Source organism: Abrus precatorius, unplaced genomic scaffold, assembly GCF_003935025.1.
Source record: "Abrus precatorius isolate BTA unplaced genomic scaffold, Abrus_2018 Scaffold3, whole genome shotgun sequence".
Taxonomy (NCBI): Eukaryota; Viridiplantae; Streptophyta; class Magnoliopsida; order Fabales; family Fabaceae; genus Abrus; species Abrus precatorius.
This window is the reverse complement of record NW_020874373.1, coordinates 23,532,688-23,560,410: the sequence shown is the minus strand read 5'-3', so window position 1 is coordinate 23,560,410 and position 27,723 is coordinate 23,532,688. Positions and strand designations below refer to the sequence as shown.

At 32.1% G+C, this 27,723-nt stretch overlaps 1 protein-coding gene across 1 annotated transcript; it reads left to right on the top strand.

Moving 5' to 3' along the window:
* Positions 1–26,831, top strand: LOC113862359. Its single transcript, XM_027495450.1, has 9 exons — positions 1–118; positions 23,097–23,188; positions 23,301–23,401; positions 24,801–24,952; positions 25,044–25,174; positions 25,323–25,540; positions 25,622–25,828; positions 26,109–26,189; positions 26,312–26,831. Exons 1-9 carry the CDS (start codon positions 1–3, stop codon positions 26,556–26,558), a joined length of 1,347 nt encoding a protein of 448 aa, XP_027351251.1. The 3' UTR covers positions 26,559–26,831.
* Positions 26,832–27,723: the final 892 nt, after the last annotated feature.

Below are 27,723 nucleotides of genomic sequence, written 5' to 3'. Positions count from 1 at the left end.
ATGGAGTTCACGTCAGGTTTGGCTAAGGTCTTGCAAGTGGGTCACAACCCGGCTATAGGGAGCTCAGCTGGCATGTACCACTTAGGTCGGATGTTCCCCCTTTTGCCACCCCCAGAAGGTCTACTTTGGACCGAACTTCCAATACCTATAGTTGTGCCTCTGTTATGCCATTAAGTCATTTCACAAGATAATATAATGCATGAAGTAGCATTTTCAGTTTTCTTGTGATGGTTTTCTCAATTCATTTTGTTTAGCCGCTTGGAGGCTATTGCACAATAATAATAGAAGTCATCATGGACTTAGAATCATAGCATATAGCATAGAGCTAGAAGTCATCATAGACTTAGCAACATGGATAGATAATCTCCATGAGTCACATGGATCTCTCATCATAATTTCATAATCTCATGGTTTTATAAGTTTATACTCATGGATAATTTTAGTGCAGCATATAATATATTGGACCTTAGCTTAGGCAATTCATTCAAGCCTTTATAATTCTTTTCCTTTTTCTCACTTTACTCTTCTTCTTTCATATCTCAAGTCTAATCTCTCTTTCAATTTAGTACAATCTCATTCCTTAACTCAAGCAATCTCATCAATTAAATTCATCCTAATCATTTTATTATTCTCATCAATCCCTAGCTCCTTCTTAAACCATAAATCACTCAATTCAACTCTTACCCTCTTGATTTCTTCCTTTCAGTTTTTCTCTCCATAAAAGAACAAATCATCAAACTTAATTCTTCTCTAAACCCTCAATTAACAAGTTGATTCACAATAATCCAAGTTGTTACCTCTCAGTTTTTCACTCTTTATTAGGGAAGTTTAATCAAACTTAGGTACTTTCTATAACATCAAGTGAATCAAATCAATTCTCAAACAATCTAAGTTCTTTCCTCTTAATTTCTCACATTTTTCTTATATGATCACTTGCTGATTTTTCAGTCTTAGTACTCAATCGCTCATGAGACAACTAGATCATAGCATTTCCAATCATCCTAATCATATTCATAGTCCATTTTCATCAAACTGCCCTCAAGGGCACTAGATCATCAAGATCATAATATTATATAATCACTTTTGGTACACATTATCATAATTCATCAAGTCTTTCATAGGTAGATGCAAATGATGCATGTGATGCTATCAAAGTAGGAATTCCATGGCATAAATCATTTTAAATAGCAAGCAATTTAAATTTTCAGCCATGCATCACATCAAGCTTCTTCACGATTTTCTAAGAGCAAATACCAAGGATGAATAGTATTTCATCTCACATTATTCACATTTTTCTATCAATTCACTCAAGTAATTTTCATAAATTTCCAACACCATATCATGGTAAAATCAAGACATGCACTTACTTTCATCCAAGGTCAATCATACAAGTTTACAAGCAACAATCAACCTTTCACACAAGCATAGTCTAGCACGGTTCAATTAAATCCAGCCAAGATAAGGCACTTTTCAATTTCATTTTAGCTTTCTTACACAAAACAAGGCATGCAAGGTGTATTTCAAACTTTTATAGTGTTTTATATATCCAAAATTGAGGCTGTTCACAAGAATTAGCCTTTCCTTTCGTGTAATTTCTTTTTAAAATTCACACTAACCTTTTCCAAATAGTTTCAAGACTTCCAAATACAAAAGTTCAAGCCTTTCTCTTAAAAATTAAAATTGTCCAGCACTATAATTCATTTGTTCACCAAGGTTCAAAGCATGCAAAATAGAAAAACTAACATGCAATGGCATAACTTCATCATCCAAGTGCAGGCCTTTTATTTTCAGCAAGGGATCATGCTTAAAAGAACAAAATCGAGGCAATTCAAGGTGGTTTTAACACTCAACCACTTAATTTTTCCAAAAATCTTGAAAGTAACTTGTTTCAAGAATGATTAAACTTTAGAACAAGGAATCCGACACATGCAAAGGTAAGAAATCAACATGCAACACTTTGTCTTACCATCCAAATACAAGATTTTTGGTTAGAAATGGAGATAAAGCTAAACAAATGGAAAAACCAAAACAAACAAGAGTTGGAATCTACATGCAAGTGAAGGAATTTGTCATACAAGTCCACGATTCCATGATTCCAAAGGTGGATTATTAATTTGGACAAGATATTCAACAAAACAAGTACAAAACCGAGACATGCACAAGGAGGAATCAATATGCAAGTGATAAAATTTCAAGCTTTTTGATGAATCCACACTTTATAGATATTTTGTCTCGTTTTTCATAGAGTTTTAATAGGAAAAATAGACTTAGAGATTGTAAATAGCATAAAAACTTCATTTAGGTCAAATATTATAGCTTTCTTAATTTTTATCTTATTTCCACTAATTTTTGTGAATATATTTTGCAATTTTGATCATTTGAATAATTGTACAGGAAATTCTAGACAAATTTTATGAATTTCTGGCTCTATGGGAAAATGTGAACTGAGAGTAATCATTCTCAGGTACCATAGTGATCACTCCAGGGAGCTGATTCCAAGGGATAGGCCAGAGTAACCACTTTCAAAAGCAGCAGTGATCACTCTAGAGCTAAAAAGAACCACCAGGCCTACGCGTAATCACTCTCGTGAGTGATAGTGATCACTCCAGAAAGCTCCAGGATGAAGTACCTGCGTGTAATCACTTTCAAAAGTGATAGTGATTACTCCAGAAAGCTCCAGGCTGAAGAACTTTGCTCGTAAACACTTTCAGAAGCGAAAGTGATCACTCCAATGAAGCCTAAACCAGAACACTCTGCGCGTGTTCACTCTCATAAGTGAGAGTAACTACGCGCGTATAGAGTGACCACTATTATACACAAGAGTGATCACTTCAGAAAGGGAAAAGCCTGAGGAATGATATGCGTGATCACTCTTATTTACAAGAGTGATCACTATGAGGGCGCATCAGACTTAGTATATATAGATTTTTAGAAATTAGGGTACAAATAATTTCATAATTTTAGATTCTTTTGCCATTTTGGGAGCATTTTGCAGAGCTTAGGATCTTTGGGTGACAGTCAAGGCCAATCTTAGGGTTTGATTTACAATTTCTCTTCACTTTCCTTTAATTCTTGCATTGATGTCATTGAATTCCTTTTGCTTCCATCTTAAATTTATAAGACTCATCCTCATGGAGGGCTAAACTTTCTTGTAATCCTTAGTGAGTTCAGGGATTCTTGAATTCCTAGGTATGAATGTCAATATAATTCCCTTTCCTTCATGAATTTATATTTCCCAACACTTTGAATTGAATTAATGTTTGAATGAGGGGGACATTGCTTAATTAACCCTAATTTGTTTTAACGAAATTCTTAACTTGGTTTGCTTAATCCTAAGTTAATTCTAAGGTTGCGTAATCTTGGGGAAAAGTGTTGGAGCCCATGTAATTTGCTTAAATTTGTATGGTGTTTTAAGGTTAATTCTCGCTTGTTGAGTTACCCTAATTCAGAGGAAGAGGAAAAGTATTGAATCTTGAGAGGAATAGGGATAGAATTACATGAACAAACTAAGGATTGCTTTATCTCATTGATTGAACTCATTAATTTCATCACTTGCCTTTACATTAAAATTAGAATCACACAAACCCCCCTTTTAATTGTTTTTAAGTTGACTGTCTATAACATGTTTAGTGCATATTTCCAATCAAAGTCATCAGAGACAACCTAGGCTTGCATCCTAGATACTACAATTTTTTTTGCATACTTTGATGAAGGTTGACGACAAATCATTATGCAAAACAAAAATTTTGTTCATCTCTTTTTAAGGAATCACTTCATCCAAGCATAAAATCGAAAGTTTAGAAGTAAAAAAAGTGAAAAACCAAGTAGAAACTAGACATACGTGGTAGAATCATCTTATCCAAAAACATTAAAGGTAAAAACGCAACCTTCCAAAGATTTTTCACAAGTTCAACCAAAGGAAAGCAAGGTAAGGATGAAAGGTGAGAACTCCCCTTTGCCTTTGGGTTTTTTCAGTGTGAAATGGAAGTGAAGATGGTTGGAAGTGGTAGATCCCCAAGGAATGCTTGCTGGATCGAGAAAACAGCACCAAGGATCTTCAAGTTCCTCCTCCAAAGTGAGTTCCTTCAACACGAAATTTGGAGAAAAAGTGGAGGAAGATGTTGGTAAGGTAAAGGTGGGGTGTTTGTATGGTTTGGATGAGGGATTTGTGAGGTTTGCGGGGCTGGAGCCTCTCGTTTCCTTTGAGAGAGTTTGAGAGAGTGAGAGAGTTAGAGAGAATAAGAAATGAGAGAGCAAAGTGGAGAGAAGAGAGAGCAAAATTGAGAGAATGAGAGAATGAGGGTCTCAGTTTTTGGCTTCCAAAATGGAAAATAGAAAAAGTGAATCAATTTATATGGGGTCTAAACTTTGAGTGGCCAAATGCCACTATGCCTTTCACGGTTTGGCTTAATTGGTAAGGTCTCCAAGTCCAAAACTGCACAAGGCTTAATTGAGGCAAATTTGAAGTGAAATTGGTACAAATGGTGCAAGAAAGAGTGTCACGGTTTTTCAAGTGGGAATAGTGAATTTTAGGGAGACTTGTAAACAAAGTTTACACATTTTAGCAAGTTAAATGCATGGAATGGTGTAGGGCTGCATGCACACGATTTTGGTGGAGCAACTCCCAAACATCGGCACAAAATTCCAAAGACAAGATTTTGGGCAGCATTTGCATTTATTTTGATTGGCCAGAAAAGAATGTGACATGACTAGGTTGACATGTGGACGAGACATTTGATATGGTGCTAAATTCAAGAAAAGGTAATTGATTAAGGCAATCATGGTGTCGGCATTTTGGAAGACAAGAAAAGAATGTTCCAAAATGATTACGTCTGCAAATTGGGAGATAAAATCTTCTTGCATGAAATTCTAGTGGCCGATACTAGATTTTAGAAGATTCAGGTAATTACGATGTTTGCAAATTGGGAGACAAGATCATGTTGCATGAAAATCTAGTGGCCGATACTAGATTTGAAAATCTTCAAAGTAATGATTACTAGATTTTGTGAGATTTTGTGAAATAATTTTGACGGCTAGGAAATGATTAAAAATCTAATGCAATGATTACTAAATCTTTGCAATGATTACAAAATCTCACATTTTTCAAGGCAGATACTTATGATTTTTCAATAATTTAAATAAGACAAAAATTAACTTTTCAGACAAGACTATCAGGGGCATTTTAGACAGTACAGCAGAACATAATCAAAGAAATTCTTGGATGATATTGAAACCAATTATATTGCATGCAATTACCCTAAAATGCTGAACTCAGAGATCAATCAATACTCTATTAAAAATAAAAATCAGAATCTATCTAATTATTTCGATACTAGTGATAAATGCTTTCTATACTTGATCCTACATTGTAATTCATGAATGATAATTGAGAGTTTTAAGCTATTCATTGAGAAAATTTACTATTATTAATTTTATTTTATTCATATTTCAGGAAAAAGGATCAAGAAGTGAAAGCCTTAAAGATGTCAAGAATTGAAGAAAAAGAAACCAGAGATATACACGGGCAAGTACATGCCCGTGTATATGAGCGTGTATCTTACTGGTCGCGTCAATTGAAGTGTATCATCAAGACCAGAGATGTACACGGCCAGATACATGGCCGTGTACATGAGCGTGTACTTTTATGGAAAGCTTTGAAAGGCGTCTATTAGAAAACAGAGATGTACACGGCCAAGTACATGGCTGTGTACTTGGGCGTGTACTTTTACGCGCGTCAGAAATTTAACTTTTGCGAGAAAATTAACCCTAGGATAATTTCTATAAAAGGAGAACTGAACTCAAACCTAAAGGGGAGGAAGTTTTTGGAGACAAAAGACTCAGAGACGGCAGGAGGATAGGATCAAGCATTTTAATTCATCTCTTTTGTAATTTTAATTTCAAGATGTTTAGGTTCTAACTTTCCTTTGAGTATCTAGACGTAATGAATCCTAATTGACTAATTTTCTGGAATTCTTCTAATGCTATTTCATGTTCCTTTCTCTTGGGTTTAATTGAGTAGTATCAATTTTCTTCTATCTTGTTTTCTTGTTTGAATTTGAGTAAAATTCCTGCATGAAATTAACATTGCTCAATTAAAAAGACTTGAATGTATTTCTAGAGATAGAAAGACGTGAGTTTTCTGTATTAGGATTAACCCTAATTATGGAATTCATAATGAACTTAATGCAACCTAGGGGTATTAATTAAGGAAGAGATTCCGATTAATCAACTGAGGGTTAGGAATCATTATCCTTGAGAAAGGTATTGATTTAATTTGGAATTTCCTGCAGCGATAAGGGTTTGGAACTAAGTAGTTGAAGAAGAATTTCAGTTATTTGGACACTTAGGGGGATTTACAGTCTAGATACTTGCCTTTTTACATTGAATACCTTTAGTCATAATTTTTTATAATTTATTTTCACTAGAATATCTGTTCCTTTTAATTTATTATTCTTTTACTTTTAGCAATTTCATCAACAAGGTTTATTTCTCATATTTATTAACAATTACGCAATTAAGGAAAAGTTTCTTAATAACAGTCCCTGTGGATACGACACTTGGTACTTTAATTTTAATTTTAATAATATTACTTCGACAACGGGTACACTTGCCCAGTGATCAGTTTTTACACACCAACTAGCAAGCCGGAATTAGCAAGTAATTACGATTTAAGAATTACTAGCTAATTTATGAAATTGGGGCATTACAATTCTTGCTGTAGCGAGAGGCCCTTCGTTGTAGCGACAAAGCAATAATTTAAGGTGCATTTTTTGGGTACAGTCTTGCTGTAGTGAGAAGGTGTCGCTGTAGCGAGAATCTGCAGAAACTAGGATGCAGTCTTCTCTGATATTTTCGCTGTAGCGATAGGGAGGGTCGCTGCAGCGAGAGATGCCTCGCTGCAGCAAGAGTGCCGCAAGCAGAGGGGTATTTGAAGGGGTTAGGGTTGGGGAAATTCATTTCCCATCTTCCCTCTTCAAAATATCTTTGATTCTTTCAATCCAAAACCCTATTCCACAGATTAAATTACCTCCAAAGTCGTTTATGAGTTAGATTGAAGATTGGATTTGCGTTGGGAACGCTTGGAGATGAGTTTCCATTGTTAGGATTTATGGTTTCTCATCCCTACTCACTGTTTTCTTAGTTCTCATGGAGTTTCCATGTGGTTTAGGGACGAAATTCGTGTGGGGTTCCTTTTCATCATTGATTTGTGTGTGGGTCTTCATCCTAGGTAAAGGGAGACTCTACCCTATCTTATTTTGCTTAAGGATCTGTTTGATTACTGTGTTTTTGTAATGTGATTGATTGAGATAGGGTGTGTAAACTGGTGTATTTTGATAATGTTGGAACCTATTATAAGTATATTTTGATGAGGAATTGATGTTGAATGTGAATTACGTTGTAAATATCGTGTAATGAAATGAGGGCACATGTGCCGAGTGTTGTGAATGAATATAGGCACTTGTGCCATGTATCGTGAATGAATGTGGGCCTAAGTGCCTTGTAATATGAATGAATGTGGGCCTGAGTGCCGTACACAAATATGAGTAATGTGTGCAATTGAAATGTGTGTGAATGGGGCATGTTAAATGCCATTGTAATGCTGCTATGAATGGTTCAGCGATACACTAGAGGTGTGAAAGATAGGGATGGTAGAAATACCTTGAGGAAGAGAGAGTGATGGTGACACCAATAATGAGCATGGGTGAACCACAGGCCACACACTCTCCTCCTCACTAGACCTCTGACCACTACCTTTGCCAAGCGACTTGTGACCGCTCACGTGGTATTCGTGATGCAGGGTAACCGGCGACCATCCATGGTGTGAATCTGTTATCATAGTGCCACAGTGAGCGTGGCAATATATAGTGAGTGCACGCATGTAAAATGTTTTGGTGCAGTGAGTGCATCAGTCGTGAATTGAAATGAATTGTTGAACTTTGTTGTTGTAATTACACTGGTGTGAAATGTATTATGAATAATGTGAAGTATGTGTGAGGTGAGACTATGTTTAATTGTGTGTGTGTGTGTGTGTGTGTGTGTGTTGGATAGTATAGAGTACTCACCCTTACATTTATTTTTCAGGTGACCAAGACGATCAGCACCGGACTCAGTGAAGGATGGATGAAACTGCTATAGGACTTAGGAATTTATTTGAAAAATTTGATGTAGTCATTAAGTCTGGTAGCAACGATTTGATGCAAGTTGTAACCATCCTTATTTTGAAATATTTTAGTGAACTATGTATGGGAAAACTATTTTTGGATGAAATTTATTTTCTCCCATTTTCTGAAATTTGATATTTGAAATTAAATTTAAGGTATTACACTAGGAACTCATCTCATTCTAGTTTGCTTTTCTCTATGGCTTTGTTTATGATTTTTTTAGTTCTTTTCTTTAGCATGAGTAACTAAGTCCATAGTTAGGGCTATGGGAACTATCGTTCATGAATTTATGGGATTTTTATGTTTGAATCTAAATTTGATTCCATTCTGTGATTAGATTTTATCCTATTACGCTTCTCTCTTTATCCTAATTAATTATATCGTCAAGTGACCATACCTCAGTTAATTAATAAATCAATAGGGTAAAATGAGACAAAGGATTAGGTGGACCAAACTGATAAATCCATATTTTACTAGTATTTTACCTTAGTTTTTAATACATTTGATATAGAAAACATAATGGAGAAAGCTAAAAAACTAATAAAAATAATAGAATGTTCAAGTCTTTTCTACATAGCTAGTTGTTTAGATTTTGTGAATTTTCTGTGTAAAAATTAATGATTAAATCATATTTTCTAGGAAATTCTCAGCTAAGTTCATAAGGCTCGAAGATCAAGAGAAAGATAGAAGAAAAGTAGCAATTTTGGAGACAAGGAACAAGAATTGATAAAGCCAGTGTTGGCATAATCACTATTTTAAAGAAAAGTGATCATTCCATAGCCTAATTTCAAGAATTGATTTGTGCGTTATCACTTTTATAAAGAAAAGTAACCACGCCCATGAAAGTGATCTTACGTTATCACTATTTCTATAATAGTGATCTTTCCAAAGCTAGGTGACAAGAACAACTTGTGCGTGATCACTATTTTGTACAAAAGTGAACACGCGCAAGTTTGATTTAGAGCAATGGGCTGTGCGTGATCACTATTTCTGAGTAAAGTGATTGTTCTAGAGAGCTTTCTAACTGAACTAGTTGCATGTTACTACTTTTATGAACAATAGTGATTGTTTCGGAGAGCGCTTCAACAGAACAGGATGCGCGTGACTCCTATTTTGTACAAAAGTGAACACGCCCATGCCACTAGGAGCAATTAACATCTGCGTTGCTACTTTTATGAAAAATAGTGATTGTTCCAGTCATGAAGGATACCAGAGAGGCCTCTGCGTGGTTACTTTAGTAAAAAATAGTGATCACACTAGAAAGGCGAGAAATTGTATAAATATGATTTGGCTCAAACTTTTTGTATCTTTTGGTTCATTTTTCATTTTCATTTCATTTTCTTGTCTTGAGAGAGTCTGAGAGAGATTGGGGATAAACACCAAGCTTCACATCTTAAGGAATCGGATTGAAAATTGGATTGAAGATGATTGATTATTTGCCCATCTTCTTATTCTCTTTCTTTCTCTTTTCATTTTGTAATGGCTGTCTAAACTCTTTGTAGTTAGGGATTTATGGATCCGAAATGGAAGTGTTGAATTAATTTTGGATTTGAACTCTGAGTGTTTGATTTGATTGAGTAGTTGATTCTGTTATTCAAGTAGTTATTGAATGGAAATTTGATTTACTAAACACAGAGAAGCTTTTATCAATGGAGGTTGAAATTGTTTCTCAGATCTGAATTAACTACCAAGATTATTGATTTCTTAGGGATAAGTCTGCAATCTTTTGGTTTCTAATAATTAATGCAACATTTAATTGAATCAGATCTAAGGAATTAGGATGATTGAATTGAATGTTAGAATCATTAAGTTAAGGAATTAACCTTTGATTAATAAATCATGAAATTGATTGTCACTCAATCCAAATGCTTGAATGTTCAGAACTTGATTGAATTAACACTGAAGTTTTGGTGAAATATTCCCCTAACTATGTTTCATACATCTGTTTCAATACACAAATTTGTAGTTTTTGTTCTGTTACGTTTTCTGAACTCTGTACTTGTTAATTTGCTTTCAAATGTCACAAACTCCAATTGAATTGTGTTAGGTTCAATAATTGTTGAATTGTGAATTGATACTTAAGAAAACTATTCCCTGAGGACAATATTTGGGACTCAAATATTATTTCAAGATTTTATAACTTGCTGCAACAACTTGCAAGTCAATTTCACTTTTAGTGCAATTGTTAAGAAAGTAATAAGTTTTTAACGTCGTTGCCGAGGAATAGTTATCCTATATGAAACTATGTGTTGGGAATTGTTTAAATGAACATTTTTATTATTCCCATCTTTGCGAAATTCATTTATTTATTGAAAATTAAATTAAGGTGTTACATAGGGTAGGAGTTCTGGGTGGCTGCCCAAGAACTCCACTTTAGAGTTTCCATTTTTTCTTCCTCTTTTACTCCATTATTCTGTTTTTCTTGCATTCAATGCTTGTAATGTTGAAACCTATTCCCATGGAAGACTAATTTTTGTTTATTAATCCCTAGTGAGTACATGTCTTGAAATCTTGATTTGATTGCCAATACAAATTTCTTTCCATTAAATTGCACTTTCCTTAATCTCTTGAGAGTTGAGTTAGGAATTAAATGATGGTTGTTGCTTAATCAATCTAAATTTAGTTCTTAACAAGAGTTTCAAAACTTGGTTTGCTTAATTGTAAACCATGTATCTGAGAGAAACTTAGAAAAAAAAAGAATGAGAGAAGAAAAAACATGTCCAAAAATTTGGATTCATAATTACTTTCTCCTATTAAAATATCTACTTAATCATGTTTTAGTTCACATAAAAGAGATGTTATAATATTTCCCTCCTTTAAAAAATTTCATCTTTGAAATTTTATTGACCTGAGTCAAATAAATATGGGTACGAATTTCTCATCTTTGTCTCACACTTCCAAATGGCATCTCTATCATCAGTTGCATTCTAAAACACTTTAACTAATGAAATTTCCTTATTCCGAAGTCACTTAATCTTTCGATCACTAATCCGAAAGGCATGGTTTCGTAAGTTCAGTTCTTTTTTAAGGATACTTGATCTAATTCAATAACATGCAATGAATCAGGAATACATTTTTAAAGTTGTGAGACATGAAAAATATCGTTGAGATTGGACAGGTTCAAGGCAATGCTATCTAGATAAGGGCCAATGATTTTAGGATTAAGTTTTCAGATTTTCAAAACTCTAACCACACTAATTGTGGGTATAACCCTAAAAAATATGTGACCCCTTCTTGAAATTCAAAAAGTCTTCTCTGTTTGTCACAACAACTCTTTTATCGGCTCTGCACAACTTTTATCTTCTCGCATTGTTTTAATTTTTTTTGTGGTTTAATGGATTATTTTTCAGACCAATGAAGTAAGCTTTCCTAACTTCGTGATAGCACAACGGTTTCTACACTTAAATCCATAAAGAGATGGCACCATTCCTAGACTTGTGTCAAGGGAGAATAGATCAGCCATACCCTAAACTATAAAAATACCTAACAGCGATGGGTAAACACATTTGCATTTATGAGGTAACTTTGCCTTAGCCCTTCGAAGAGTTTGTCCCAGAATCCGTTTAACTATCGCTTTTCCCCTACAACTATTTTTGTATATAATCATTAATTATCATTTAGAAATAATGCTCCTGACTTAATAGAGTTTGACTCTAACCCCACTACTAACCACTGTTCCTGTGGAGTACCCCAAGGAAATAGACCTTAGCCTTACAACTTCTAACTCTGTCAAATTGAACCTGGACTCTCCAAGACGTACAAAAAAAAATTGAGACAAGTTGATCCTATAGACTTAGGGTATGTTTGTTTGCAATTTTTAAAAGAGTTTTCTATTTTGAAAAACTAAAAATACATGACAAACATGCTCCTTAGACTTTAGTGACCCAGACGATAATCCTTCGAAAGCGTCATTAAAGTTATTATGTTGTAGTGTTATGTAACTAATGATAAGTAATCATGCTTCTGGTCGTATTTGAATACGTGTAAAATTATATTTTTTGTTGGGATGTATCTGAAACCATTTATGCACTTGTTACAATTATTAAGTTGAAGTTCTTAACTTTGCGTGTAAATTAAATATGATATACAGGTTGATCTTCTGATATGCATGAACTAAACCTGTTTAAATCTATTAGTTTAATTGGATGCAATATTGAAATTGATCTGATTAATCAAGTAGGGTAAAAAAAAAATTATTTAGACAGTGATAATAAAAACATAGTTCATGAAAAAGTTGATTTTTGTGTTATATATATATATAAATTCCATTAGATGTAATTTATTTAGACTAATTGTTCACTTTTTCAGCAGTCTAACAACTTATGTAGTTAAAAGTTAAAAAAAATGTCTTGATATACGTCCTAAAAGAGTGATCTTATTTTAGTTCAAATGCAAGTTTGAAATCTAAAATGACAATAACATCTAATCACAAAATACATTACCATATAGAAAACTATACCCAATGTAGCGACCAGACATGCGGGATCATGCGCTAGTACCCATCAAATTTTACGTGTATTTGAATTTAAATGGGTATTTGTCTTACTTATTGTGAGTACTTTCGGTGGATACTCAATGAATGTGGGACTTATTGTCTTCCCAACTATCCAATATAAAAGCATAGTTGTATTTATTTAATATTTAAATTTTATTTTCCATCTTAATTTTAACTTTATACTCTCAACGTCTTTTCAATTATTCGTTGATTCTTCATCCTACTCTTATTTTTTTATTGAAGTTTCTTCATTTTTAATTATTAATGATATTCTAATGATTATGACATTAATCTTTGTAATTTGTTAGAAGAGGAGTTTCAAATTCAATAAATCTCGGAAAGTCAACATTTCAAGTTAAAATATAGATGCATATTAAATTTATGAGTTTTGATAAGTTAAATTTAAGTATTTATAAATAAAAAAATTTGTGGATAAAATATATATTTATTATATAAATAGAATTAAAACTACAATACATTTTTCTTTTTAAAAAAAATATTAATATTATTAGTTTCCTATCTAAAGTTTCAGATTAACATTTTTCTAAATTTATATAATTTATTAGTTAGATACGTTAACATTAGATAATGATAGTGAATGCTTTTTATATTTAATTCTAAGAAAATTTTATTAAATAATTTTGAAGATCAATATATTTGATATAATAATTTATAAACGTTGAATATGTGAATCAATTTATGAAATCCTACTTTATATTATATTAAATAATATTTTTTTATACTTTTACTGTCAAATAATACTTAAAAATAATGATAGACACATCGTGATTAAAAACAAATATTGAAACACTTGACCAAGTAAAAGAGTACGATATTATTTTGTTCAAGGGTGTACGATTAATAGGTATATTATCAAGACCCATTACTTCATCTCATTTGTATATTGTTTTATACTTCATTAAAAATAGTAATTTTTTTTACTTGTTTAAAAATTATATGAACTCTGCAAATTTATGTGCTTGCGAATTTAGCAAGCTGATAAAAAAAAAGGTAATAGTCAATGAGTCCTGTTTTTTTTAACTTTAGAAAAAGCCTATTAGTATTCTTTTAGATTTACAATTTGATATAAGTTTAGGTTAAGGTTAATATGAGTTAGCAAATAGGTGGTGTACGGGTGAGTGAGTTATTTGAATCGTTAGATGTAGTATAAAAAGTATAAACGATTTAGTTTTTTACAGGTAACCTAATAGTAACAGTTTTATATATTTATATTTAGTTTTCATTAAACATTTTCAAAATTGTTCTTTGAACCGTCAAACCTTGTTATTTTATATCTTCATGGTTGTATTCACAGTTTTTTTTAAACACTTTCAAGCAAATGTTGTATGTATCCCATATGTAGATTCTAATTTTAAGAATGTTTGTATTCAAATTCACTAATTGAGTTTCAATTTATAATAAAAAAAACTTTTGAATCAATAGAACTTTGAATGTCATTTTAGATTTACAAGGTTGATCCAAAACTTTATATATAAAGTTCATGATTTTTACATTTAAACCTTTCTCATCCACTCACAGTTTCAATTCATAATTAAAATCTTATTATATATTAATTGATTATTGAATTTCATTTCAGATCTTCACTGTGCCTTCCTTGCATAGTGATTACAAATTGGTTCGAACAATAACTACTATATTTGCTTAAACCAAATGTTAAATTGCTTAAGCATAAAATCACATAGAAAACATAGCTTATTGGGTCAATATCGCTTAAGCGTGTAAGATTTAGCTTAAATCACAGAATTTTTTTAACATTCACTTAAGCCAGGTATATATTACTTAAGCGAAATTTATACAGAAAATGTGGAATATATCTTAATGGTATATAATATCTATTTGCATCTCCTAGAGTTTCCTTTCTAGACAAATCACGTCAACATAATGCAGTTGAAAAAAAAAGATCAAATAGCATACAGAGATAAGAAGAGGACACAGTTCAATGATAATAACATGCATGGCGATTTCATCACCTTTTCTTTAACATGTAGCATTTTCATCAAGTATTTTACTCGGGTTTCAGTAATGTATAACACAGAAATAGGCAGATCATCATGCATGCAACCATATCGGATTTCATCAAATTTTTCATAACAAAACTCACACGCAAAATACAGTAACACAGTAGCAACATAACCACACTAGGACTCCTTCCTTACCTCTTGATGACTAAAACGGCAAAAGGAGGGTATGATGACTCCTTCCTCTGAAAGCTAGTTTCCTACAACAGACTGCAGCAACTGAGAAAGATGGAGTGTAGCAAACACAAACAGTAAGGACGCGGTGTGGGTGGAAGGAAAATGCTTGAATCTCTTTGTTTTTCCTTGAATCGCTTTTTTTGAGTAGTGTTTCTTCAAAGAAAGGTAATGGAACTAAGGCTAGAACTCTTCTCCTACTCTCTTTATGTGGTAACAGCGAGAAATGAGCAAATGTGGTACTTTTGAATCATCCAGCAATGTTTCAATTTTTTTTTCCCACTAAAGTGAATTTCTATTGGTTAAGAGTTATTTCTTACATGGCCAACCAATCTTTGTTAAGTCTTCTCTTTCCCTTCCTAATATGAAAATGGCTAAAAGAAAGAGCAATTATATAAAGGGCCACATAAATATGAGAGGTCAGTATAAATGAACATTTATTTATGGAGTTTTCCACGAATAATTGGTCTTGATAGCCTAGTTAAGAAGCAAAATTAATAGAGCATGTAGAGGAATTATGGTTGTGAAAGTCATAGTGCATGAGGAAGGGAAAAGGCACATCTCAATGTGGCCTATAGTGGCTGAATTATGCAAGGTAGTATTAAATAATAAGAATAAAATCTTTAAGCATTGAATCATAACATAAGGTCTTTAGGACAAAAAATTTTACGTGTATACAGAAAGAATTTAAAAGTAGCAGAAGAAAATAGGTTTCTTGGCATGGTTATGTAATTACCACTCACTAAGGTAATAACTAGTATCAACATATTATTAAGACATAAAACAAAATTAATTCAATGGATGACATAAGCAGAATTAATTCAAACATACTAAATCAAACTCTAGAAACTAAAGCCTTCTAGGAAAGATATATCATCAATCACGGACAACAATATCCATGTGCACTAGCAAATATAAACAATACTATTTTACAGCAAATTAAATTTCTAACTAAAGCTGGATATAATTTGAAATTTAAAGCAATCGAATACTAAGTATTACATATACATCTTAAATCATCATTTACAATAAGGTTTGTCAATATATTGTAAATTCTAAATGAAAACTTAATTAATATTATTACGTTTTTCAAAATAAACTAATCCTAACAGAACAGTTTCCTTCCTTATGATCCATTGCGAGTATGATCTTAGAAGGGATCAATCTTCTTTATTTCTTCATTCTCATCACCTGAAAATATTAGTAAGGGTGAGTATTCTCTGTCCCACTAAACTTTCATTTAAATAAAAGAATAAAAATTAATTTAGAAAATTAATATTTAATACAACATGCATCAAAATAGAAACAATTCACTTATACAAATTGAAGCAGAAATCATCCATGCACATCATTTTATACTTAATCAAACACCATCTTTCAATCCATAACTCCATGCCACTTTATCCATTTCAATTTTGAATATTAGCAAAAGCATTCATAGGCTTCACGCTCATTTCTTGAATGATCTCTTAACTATACCTTTGCTATGAATGCTGATAAGTCTGTAATTAGACCCTCTTTTACAGCCCATATATTCATATTTTACCTTTATTTTATTTAGGTTTTACACTAATTTATATATTAATTGTGCAGTTTGGTATAAAGAGGCCGCAAGTGGATTTTGGGTGCATTATGGGCCCAAATTGATGGAAGATTAGAGCTTTGCAGCAGTCAGCATGCCCAGACCCATTCAATAAGCATGGGGGTGCTTCGAGCCCGTGCACGGTCGAAAGTCCAATTATGAAGAGTTTTTAGGGTTTTCAAATCCTATAAAAGGGAAGATCTCAGGCATCGTAAAGGGACTGTTTTTACATCTTGGCTTTGGCTCTAGAATACATATGATCTCGTCTCTCTTGCACAGGATCCTTGGCATATGTTTGGCGAGACTTGGAACTTCAAGTGATCGTACTTGAAGACCGGGAACACATCTCATACTCTAGTTTGATATTTCTTTTGATTATGGCTTTGTTTATGATTGTTTTAGTTCTTTTCTTTAGCATGAGTAACTAAGTCCATAGCTAGGGCTATGGGAACTATTATTCATGAATTTATGAAGTTTTGACGTTTAAATCTAAATTTGATTTCCGTTTCATGATTAGATTTTATCCTATTGTGTTTCTCTCTTAATCCTAATTAATTATATCGTCAGGAGACCGTACCTCAGTTAATTAATAGATCTATAGGATAAAACGAGACAAAGGATTAGGTGGACCAAACCAATCTTTCTCTTCTAATCGTTATTAAATTAACAAGTTCATAGGTTCCTTAAACTTTCTTAAATTGATGTCTTGCATGATCATTGGGGATGCTAATTTATAGAAAAGAATATTAATATTGCATGACCATTGGGTATTAGTATTCGTATGAATGATTGGTAATCACAAGGAAATCGGATTTAGAGTTAAACAGAAATATAACATAAAGGATTGAATGAAAAAACCCATATGCCCTAGGTTCCTCTCCGATAAGTTTAACCAAGACGTGCATTGTATTCCTTGCTCTTAGTTTTATAATTAATTTTATAAATTATTGTTTTTAATTAATCTCATACCTTTGAAGCTTAAACAATTGAATTAAGAAATTCTTAGTAATTGGAAAACAATCCTTGTGGGACGATATTTCGGGAACTTATTTTAAGAACCCTTTATTACTTCTCGATGGGTACACTTTCCCTCCAAACAAATGCCTAATAAACCACACATTGCATCTGTGTATGGTGGTTAACAGCAATTATCCATGTTGGCATAAGTCCATCATAATTAAGAAAATATGTTGGCAGCGATTTAGCAGCTCATGAGTATTTAGAGTACTCTTTTATGGTGAATAATTCATAATGGAAATGAATAATGTAACATCCTAAATCTTTTAAATTTTAAAAGCTGCTTATTTCATTTATACAACTCAGTGTACTATATAAATATTTCATACATGAAAAATATTGTCAGTATAAATAGATAAAATACCTATTTGTAATTAACATTGTTTACAAGATTTACCAATACAGAAATTATTAAATAAATAACAATAAGCATAAATTATAATTACTCAAAATAAATTTTTTACAACATTGGTACAAAACCCGCAGTAATACATGTTTCATATAATAATTTACAAATTGTTTGGTAAAACAAGTGGGACTCAAATAATATGTACATGACCAAAATTATTACATCTCAAAGGCAATTTAAGTCCCAGAGCAGCCCCAAAATATATTTCAACACTGAGAACTCAGTACTGGTCGATTCCATGACAGCTTTCTATCTTTGCCAGGTCTTCAGAATTGAGATCATCATCTGTCCAAGATAAAGATCGTTTGGATCAGTTGTAACTTCAGTACCAGTAACTCTTTCAAAAGTCCATATGGATGATCTTCCGAGATGGTCATGATCGTGAAGTAAACAGCTATGTGATGGCTGCCGTGATCCTAACAGTACCATTATATATATAAATACACAGGGTATGATGTATTCTATTCCTAGGAAAATCAAACCGAATACTACAAAAGAAATCTATTTCTAATGTAACAAGAGTTCTAGGTTCAGTTTCTACCAAAATAGCAAATTTAAAGTAACACAGTCGTTGATATTCATTAAATACATAATTTAACCTATAATGTACTGAACTATCTACTAGTCTAACTCTTTCCTGAGGCTCTGTCATCCTGATCTCCTAAAAATATTAGTAAGGATAAGCTTCTATTTTATCCTTTAAACACAATATTAATTTAAAGACCAACATCATAGCACGATCACAATCATATAACACAAGGCAAGGAATCATAAAATCATGAATCTCAAAGCAATATATATCACATATACATATATTCCATCACAACTCAATACATTCCTCTCTTTCGAATACGAACTCCCAGTGCAGTGCACTACGATCACAGATATACGATGCCTTCGGCAGTTCTTGAGGTCTTCACAACTAGGTAAATAGTCATTGGTTAGCCCATACATACGGATACAACATATACAATAACGGGCCCCTTAGCAAAGATATATTCAAGAGTCTAGTTAGGAAACGAGTGTGAGGCCATGTGACACATTCGCTCTCAGAAAGAATGTGTACACATGCGCGAATATCACTCACCACCCTACATTTCTCCCATATTTCCTATCCGGACTCTATACCCCCAGTGTATCTCTGTAACTATTCACACTAGATCCATTCAGCTTTTTACACTTATCTCATACTATCCTTCATACTAAACTCATTATTCAAGTAAGAGATTGTGCTTAGTAAAGGACTTCCAAACTAAGTTCTAAACAATAGACTACTCGAAAATATCATTAACACCCAAAATCAGCCAAACATATTTTCATAACAATTCAATGTCAATCAATCATAAAATCATATAAGAACTCATACATAAAGTACTCTCATGATTACAAAATAGTTATTATGCTTAAAATCACAAAATAGAGCCCTCCTTACCTTGAAATAAAGTTTTGAAAGAAGGTTTGTGAAGTGTTTTGGTAAAAGGACCAAGATCTTCCTAGATATCACAAAAAATAACATTTTGAGAAGAGAGAAACTTAGAAAACAACCAAAAAGAAAAAACAAAGCTCCAAGAACTTACTTGGAGTTGATTGATGTAGTTCCCAAACTTGGATTCAAAAGAAACTTGAGGTTTTAGAGAGCTTTTTCGAGAAAGGAGGGTTAGAGGTCGAGAGAACGGAGGAAGAGCTAGAAACTCAAATTGTAATCCAAGTTTTCTAACTTGTGAACCCTTAAATACCCCTTGACTGGCAACATTCTCGCTACAGCGAAAAAATCAGACAAAATTGCACTTTGTTGTCTGTCATTTTAGCTACAACGAGAGCATCCTCGCTACAACGAGAAGATCCTCGCTACAGCGAGAGAGTATCAGAATGCCTGATTTTTGGACTCTCTTTCTCGCCACAGCGAGATATCCTACAACTTACATTATTTAAACTCTCTAAAATTCAAATAACTTCACAAATACAACCAACCTTCAATGCTATAATAATAAATATAAAAACGAGGATGTTACAAATAAAGTGGCATGAGTTCAAGGGATTAAGGGATTATATATATATATATATATATATATATATATATATATATATATATATGATTGATTGTGAAATGATGTGTATGGACAATCTCTGTTTGCTTTGAATGATTTTTTATAAATTATTTCTAAATTGATGCATATTATATGAGATAATAATTTTGTCATTTCAATTGTTTTAATTAAATAAAAGTTTAATGGGGCAAAGGATGCTTACCCCTACAAACATTTTCATGTAATGAAGAGATAAAGAAGATGGATTTGTCATAGGATCATACCTGCGATAGATTATAAGAAAGAGAAATGTTGTGTTAAGATTAATTTTTTTTAAGGAATGTAATGATATTAATTTAGTTCTATTTAGAATTCATATTTTTATTGATAAACACTATTGTAAATGAGGATTTAAAGTGTATGTGTAATACTTAGTAGTTAATTACTAGAGATTTTAATTTATATGCAGCTTTAGTTAGAAATTTAATTGACTGAAAATTAGTTTTGTTTGTACTGTGAACTTAACAGATATATGTACATAAAATGAATTTTCAGCTTTCATTTTACCTAAAAATTTAAGTAATGAAAACACATTTTTTATTCCTATTATGAATGAGATTTTTATACAAATAAAGTTTTAAAATTTATTAACTTTTATTGGTTTAAATTTATATACCTTTAAAATTTTTCAAAACTATTCAAATCCCTTATGATTTCATTTAAGTTTTATTCAAAATTATAAATTTACATTAAGAAATTATAAGACATATATTAAAATCACATTAATCAATGTATTTACCACAAATGTATTAGTCATCATTTTTCCTTTTTTTTTGCATTTTTCTCAACAATTCTCAATTATTCAAACCAATTCTTTTCTTTACTTTTCACTTATAACATATTTTTCTCTATCTCTTTTTCATCATTCTATTAAACAAAACATGTCTAAAAGTACACGTATTCAGACTTAATCTAACTTATATATGTGCAATAAAATATTTTTCATTATTCAAAGACAGCTAAACCATTTGCATCAAGCTTACACATTAATTGTACCTATAATTATAAAACAAGAAATACATCAAACAAAAATCTAATACAATGTGCTGAAAGTTAGACACCTTCAAACTTAGACCAGTCATACAGTTCAAAAAATATCTTGCCAGAGATCACACTTTCTTAGTCTTAATAAAGTCTTCTATTCTAAAGTTTGGCATCAATATAAATATTTGCAGTACATCTATTATTCAAAATATCAAATAGCAATCTTAACTATACATGAATAATGTTCAATAATAAAATCAAAATACTCCTTAAAAATGACTTCATTCAGAGCTTTTACTACATATTGTATTTAGATGGTTTTGAAAATAATCATGGATTTTTCATGCTAAAAATTCATTTTAACATTATACTCTCAAGAAAATATTTCAGACATACCATTCAAAATAGGATATTTTAAGTTTTTCAAGCTAAACATACAAATAGAACCTAGGGTTTAGGATTAACTCCCCTTACCTAAATTACGTTTCTAAGACTAAGTTCTTTATGAGCTAGAGAAAAGCTCCATGTTTTGACCAAAGACACTACCCAAAGAACAGAGTTCTTCCTAAAATCTTTGAGTAGAGTACTATTATAAAAAGAGAGAATAGAGAAATAAGAACGAGATTCAAGAGCTAAGCTCCAAAAACTTACTTAGATTTGAGTAAAATAAACGTTTGAGCTTAGATTTGACAGAGATTTAGGGTTAGAGGAGGCTTTCTCTGAGAAGGGAGAGGAAGAGAACAAAGAGAATAAAAAAGGAAGGTGATTTAGTGAGAAATGAAATTTCGCAATGCGAACTTCCTTAAATACCCTTCAAACTCACGTGTTCTTCCTTGAACGAGCGGACTCTCGCCTGAGCGAGCTCATTCTCGCCTGAGTTAACTCCTTCTCACTTAAGCGAGAAAATCAGATAATGATTTTTCTAGCCTTTTTTCTGATATTCTCACCTAGAAAAGAGGTATTCTCGCTTGAGCAAGAATGGGTACAAAGAGTTCCTAAATTTTTCTGCAATTTTTTGGCTGGGCAAGAGGACAATTAGGGTGATATCATCCTCTTTTACTTGAGCGAGAACGCTTTAGAAAGCTTAGTTCAAAACGACTTTGTCTCGCTTAGGTAAGACATATCTTTCTTGAATGAGAAACTCTGCAACAAAATTCCTATTTTTTCAAAAATAAGGAAATAAAAATGAGAGTGTTACAATTAGGATGACTATATGATATTTACGTATTTAATTTGTTCCATTTACAAAGATCATAATTCAAAGTATGGTATGCAAAAAAAAAAGCATGGTTATTTAAGTTTTAGATTTGTGAAACATGTTTGCATGCTATTTGAAAGGGGAAAACAAGAGGGACTTGAAGTAGAACAAGGAAAAATTCAACAAAACTTCTACAACCCTATTCTAAAATAAAATTACCTCATTTTATTTGATATTTTATCTTGAACATCTTTCTCAAACTTTTATCACTTAAATTTCAATCACATCTATAAAATATATCAAACTACGAGTTAAAAACATAATAAAAATGTTTGAACTAACTTTAGAAACAAAATTGAAAAAAAAAAGTGAATTTGAGATAATAAATTTAAATTTTATGTTAATGAAAAAAAAAACTTTCAAAAACTCTTTTTCTAAATAATATAGCTGATATTAAAAGAAAATAATAAAAGATATATTTTAAATATTTAATATTTAAATATTTTTAACCTGTAAAATTTATTAAAAATTAAATTATAAACACTGTAAATTTTAAAATTTATCATAACAGGTCATTTTATTATTTATTTATAAATCATCCACTATGTTAACTCAGCGTAACATTTATCTTAAGTTTATAATTAACATAATTTTCTTTTCTGTACTTATAACGTTATTCGATATTAGTTCCGAATTTTAAATTGATCGATTTTAGGTGTTTTTTTTTTTTTTCTGATTGAACAAATTTTCATATTTTTGTTAAGTCATCGGTGGTCCCTTCGGTTCCTTAACCAACCGACTTCAACCTCTTCCTCCTTCTCTACTTCCCTCATAAAGTTACTACCCCTTCATACCCGTACTAGTCTAATTGTCTTCCCTTCTGAGAGTTTCTCTACGAGTCATCCCTATGAACGAAGCGTAGGATGTGTTATACGCTACTTCAGCGCAGGTCGCGAGAATGAAGATGAACAACAAGTTGTTTCTTCCACTGCTTACATGTTTTGTCGAGATGGATTCGTGTACAACTCAAATAGCGATCGAGTATCTGAGGAGTGAGGAAGCGTGGGAGGGTCGTGACGGTGGTGGTGGTGGACGACTATCAGAAGAGATTGGCAATTAAAGTGGCACTTTGTTGTGTGACGGTGACGTGCAGAGAGCATTGGGGACACCAAATGAGCCTCACGTGGCAAAGCGCCGTCCAAAGGCTGTTTGGAAGCGGGAGTGGTTCTTTAAGGGAGTTTTGGAGCGGAGGGGGTGAGAAAAGTAAAAGTAAAATTGATATTTTAAAATTAAAAATATAAATTTAATATCTTTGTCATCGCTATAAATGATATAAATTTTTTAATTTAAAATTTAAAATATATATATATATATATTTTAAAAACTCTTTCCTAAATACACACTCATGAATTTGGATGACAGCTTTGTTAGAAGTCTGAAATTTTCTCAATTAAGAAAAGAAAATTAAAATTGTATGGTTAAAATTTAGGTGATTATAATCGTACAACCCTGTAAACTTGTTAACCAAATGACAAATTAAGCCCAAACATAATATTAATGCAAATTAAAATAAAATCTTGACTAGGTATAAACGCATAATACTATTTCGTGCAACCGTACTAAAAATACGTTAGTAAATATATCAATTTTATATTTTCTGTTTTACGTCTCATTAAAATATTATTTCTAAGAAGACTTTTTACATATACGACACCTGTGGGTCTTATCTAGTTCTTACAATGAGCGTGAACGCGTGATTAATCGATAAGAACTTGAGAGTTCACATTGGTTGGCTGGTTCGTTTGCAACAATAAAATGCATATAAAGCAACGTGACAGCCAAAGTCAATGAAGGAAACAGCGAGAATGGGCCCACGAATCTGGAATATAGATCATTACGAGTGCAAGAATGGTATCCTACAAACTACACAACATGACTACATGGTAGAGGAGAGGAAGCATGGCCAAAGATTAGAAAAATAAAAAAAGTAGAGGGAATCAGAAATTAATATACTGAATAATCCCTTTACGAATTGTCCATTTATGCAAGTTGGGGCAATTCTCACCTCTACCATGTACTTTTATTGTAGTTTCATAGTTTGTGGGTATCCCCTCCCCCTACTTTATTTTGCTCCAAGAGAAAACTAAAGCCTCTACCCTCACTCTATAAATACCATCCTCCTGCTACCTTTGACCTCAAGTCCAAGCCTTTTCTCTTTTCTAGTCTTTGCCAAAACCATAAATATCAGTGTCAAGAATTATGGATTGCAGATTTGAGTGCCCAGAGACTCACAGGTTTTGATTCTCACTCTCATGCACAAGCTCAGAAACACACATGCATACAGATATATTTCCTGCCGTGCACGTGCATCTTTATTCAGTCGAATGAAAACTCTCTCTATAAAATATCAATGGTGTGAAAACTATTTCAGTCCTCCTGTGTAGTACACTCTTTTTTGTTAAAATAATAACATCCATTTGGTATATATAGTTATTTTTTTCCTAACTTAAACTCTTTTTAACATTAAGAAAAAGCGGAAGTTACAAAATAAGGAAAAGAAATTATAAGATAGGTATTATAGGAGTACAGAAAATTGACCTCAACAGTGCATGGATTTATAAGTAACATACACATATGGTTTGTATTACAACAGGAATAAATGTACAGCATGCTTCAGACAGTTCAACAAACTAGAGCACCTTGTGGAGCACATGAGGATCTCATACCATTCGGTTCATGAACCAACCTGTGGCATTTGCAGGAAACACTGTAGGTCGTTTGAGTCTCTAAGGGAACATCTTATAGGTAAAAAGCTTTCAAGATTAAATGCTAGGCAAATCAAATGCATGGAGTGTTTATCTTCCATGCAGAATTTGAGCTTAATTTGCTTTTTCAGGTCCATTGCCCAAACAAGAATGCAGAGATATATTTGCATACAGAGGGTGCAAGTTTTGCTTGAAAGTCCTGGACAGCCCTAACACTCGCAGGATCCACCAAGAAAAATGCCAACTCTCCGGAACAAATGCCGTACCAACCTATTATTTTCTCATTAATTACACAATAAAAGTAGTATAAAATACAAACATGAAATATATTCAACATTCTTATTTAAAAATTGAAAAGATTTTAGAATCATTCATTGCGAATTTTTAACTTTATGTGCACTTTGTTATAGGGAATAATTGGTCGCTTTTCAAACTTGGGACTTCGTGATAATTTGGCTATTGGAGGTGGAACAAGAGGACCACAAGTAGTTGCACTAGCATGTAAAATGGTTGGAGGTGGCAGTGATGGCTCACTGGATCTCTGTGCAAGAGTATGCTTAATTGATGAGCATGAGAACATCGTCTTCCATTCTTATGTGAAGCCACCAATTCCAGTCACAAACTATAGGTTGCCTAAATTTCTATTATGCCTCAAAATAGTTTAACAGTTTAGTTGGCCAGCTGATTCGGGTTGTTGAATCATTAACAGGTATGAGACAACAGGCATTAGACAAGAATACCTGAGGGATGCAATGCCAATGAGACAAGTTCAGAGGAAGATTCAAGACTTTCTTTGTAATGGAGAACCCATGTGGACAATTCGAGCAAGAGGTGGAAGAGCCAGGATTCTAGTTGGTCATGGCTTGGATCATGACCTTGAATGTCTGCAAATTGAATATCGAGCAGAGAAAATAAGGTAACTAATTCAATTTAACATTTAGGCAGAACAAGCAGAATCGATATACATACACTCACACACATGTCAAATCAAATAATCTGTTCATAAAATTCTTGTAACTTATGTATGGTAATAATTAATACATCACTTTTTGTTTGACCCTATGTGGATTCACTTAGATTTAGCTCCTTATTCTGATCAATAACAAATATGAATACCGTAGATCAAGCAGAGGTTTACTTCAACACTCATTCAAATATTGACTTTATTCGTTTTGAACAAATATTTATGTCAACAGGGACACTGCAAAATACCCTCCACTGATGAAAACGAGTAAGCTGAGCAACTCACTCAAGTACTTAACACAAACATATCTTGGGCAAGTATCTTTCACAATTTTTTCTTTTTCTGAAAATAAATAAGAAAAAGATGTTAGATGCCAATACAAACATGGTTCCGAAAATAACTAGGCTTCCGTTTCGGTGCACACAAAACATGCAGGTATGACATTCAAACTGGGATTCAGGATCCTTATGATGATTGTGTTGCAACGATGAGGCTATACATGAGAATGAGATCCCAAGTACATAAAATAGAGGATTACCCTCTAGTATCTGACCCTCAGAACAGGAATAATTTTGCTTCGTGGAGGCAAAGTGAGCTTGAGAGGATGAGTCCTGAACAGATGCTTGAAATCTCAAGATCTGACTACTACTGCTGGTGCTTGGATTCCTTGTATAATCCCTGAATGGATAAACCAAGTACACCAATCTGAAGCTCATGAACAACAGGGAATTGTTTAGTTCACTGCGGATTTAACCGATATATTACTATCTAGTATAAGTAAAAAATAAAGAGCCCCAAACAAGTACCGTTTCTACAAGTTAATAACTTATTATATTAATATGACTCAATTAAAGCAGTAACTTTCACTGCTATCATATTTAGCACCCAATGGCTGAGGTATGCTCATGGTATGTATGGACATATTTATTTGGCAAATACAATGTGAGCAATTCTGTTTAATTTATGTACTTTGTGTTTGATCAGTCGTTCAATTCCACAGATACAGTGCACGCAGCAGGAATGTTAAAAGTAATTCTTAAAATGTACTTTGGCTAATCATAAAGGTGTGTTGTAATATATGTTTGAAAAAGTATATTATTAATAATTTTTTATTCCGGGAATGAATTTGTTATATGTCTAAATAATAAATTTTATACGTTTCATTCATCAAAGTTTTCATATTTTAGTTTCTGTTAAACGATAATCTATATATTTGTATTCATTTAGGATTGGTGCTCCAATTAAATATAATCTATATCATATTAAAGTCACTTTAATAAATTTTTTATACCATATTTTCTCTTGATTTTTCTAAATATTATTTTATTTTATACTTCACTTATTTTTTTTATTTTATATATAAGTTTTTTATTGTGTTGTATTTCCAACATTTTAAATAATATTATTTTAAAATTTAAATAGTTTAGAAAACTATAATAAGAAGTACCATATAATTTAATAAATTAGAGTATATATTATCATTATTATTTTATTATTTATATAATAAAGTTAATAAAATAATAATCAATGTATTACCTACTTATTATTTTTTATTTAGATGTGCAATTATTCTTATAGGTCTTTAAAAAATTTAAAATAAAATTTATAAAGTAAATATTTTATATTTCATTGATAATAGTTGAATTTCATTTATATTAGTAAAATTAAAAAAAATGAGTATGTGTACTCGTGTGTGTATGTATTATGTATACACATTGAGATGCCTTTTTTCCAAACAATCCCATTATAAAATAATCTTGCAAACATTAAATTAAACACTCACTGAATCAAAATACATCATATATTACAAAAAGTGGATTAGTGCTACAAGTACTTAGACACCGTAT

Excerpts from the sequence above, each read along its gene's own strand:
- LOC113862359 (XM_027495450.1), top strand. The coding sequence starts at position 1 with ATGGAGTTCACGTCAGGTTTGGCTAAGGTCTTGCAAGTGGGTCACAAC. Across the intron at positions 25,541-25,621 it reads ATTCCAGTCACAAACTATAG|GTATGAGACAACAGGCATTA; the intron begins GTTGCCTAAATT and ends AATCATTAACAG. Across the intron at positions 25,829-26,108 it reads TATCGAGCAGAGAAAATAAG|GGACACTGCAAAATACCCTC; the intron begins GTAACTAATTCA and ends TTATGTCAACAG.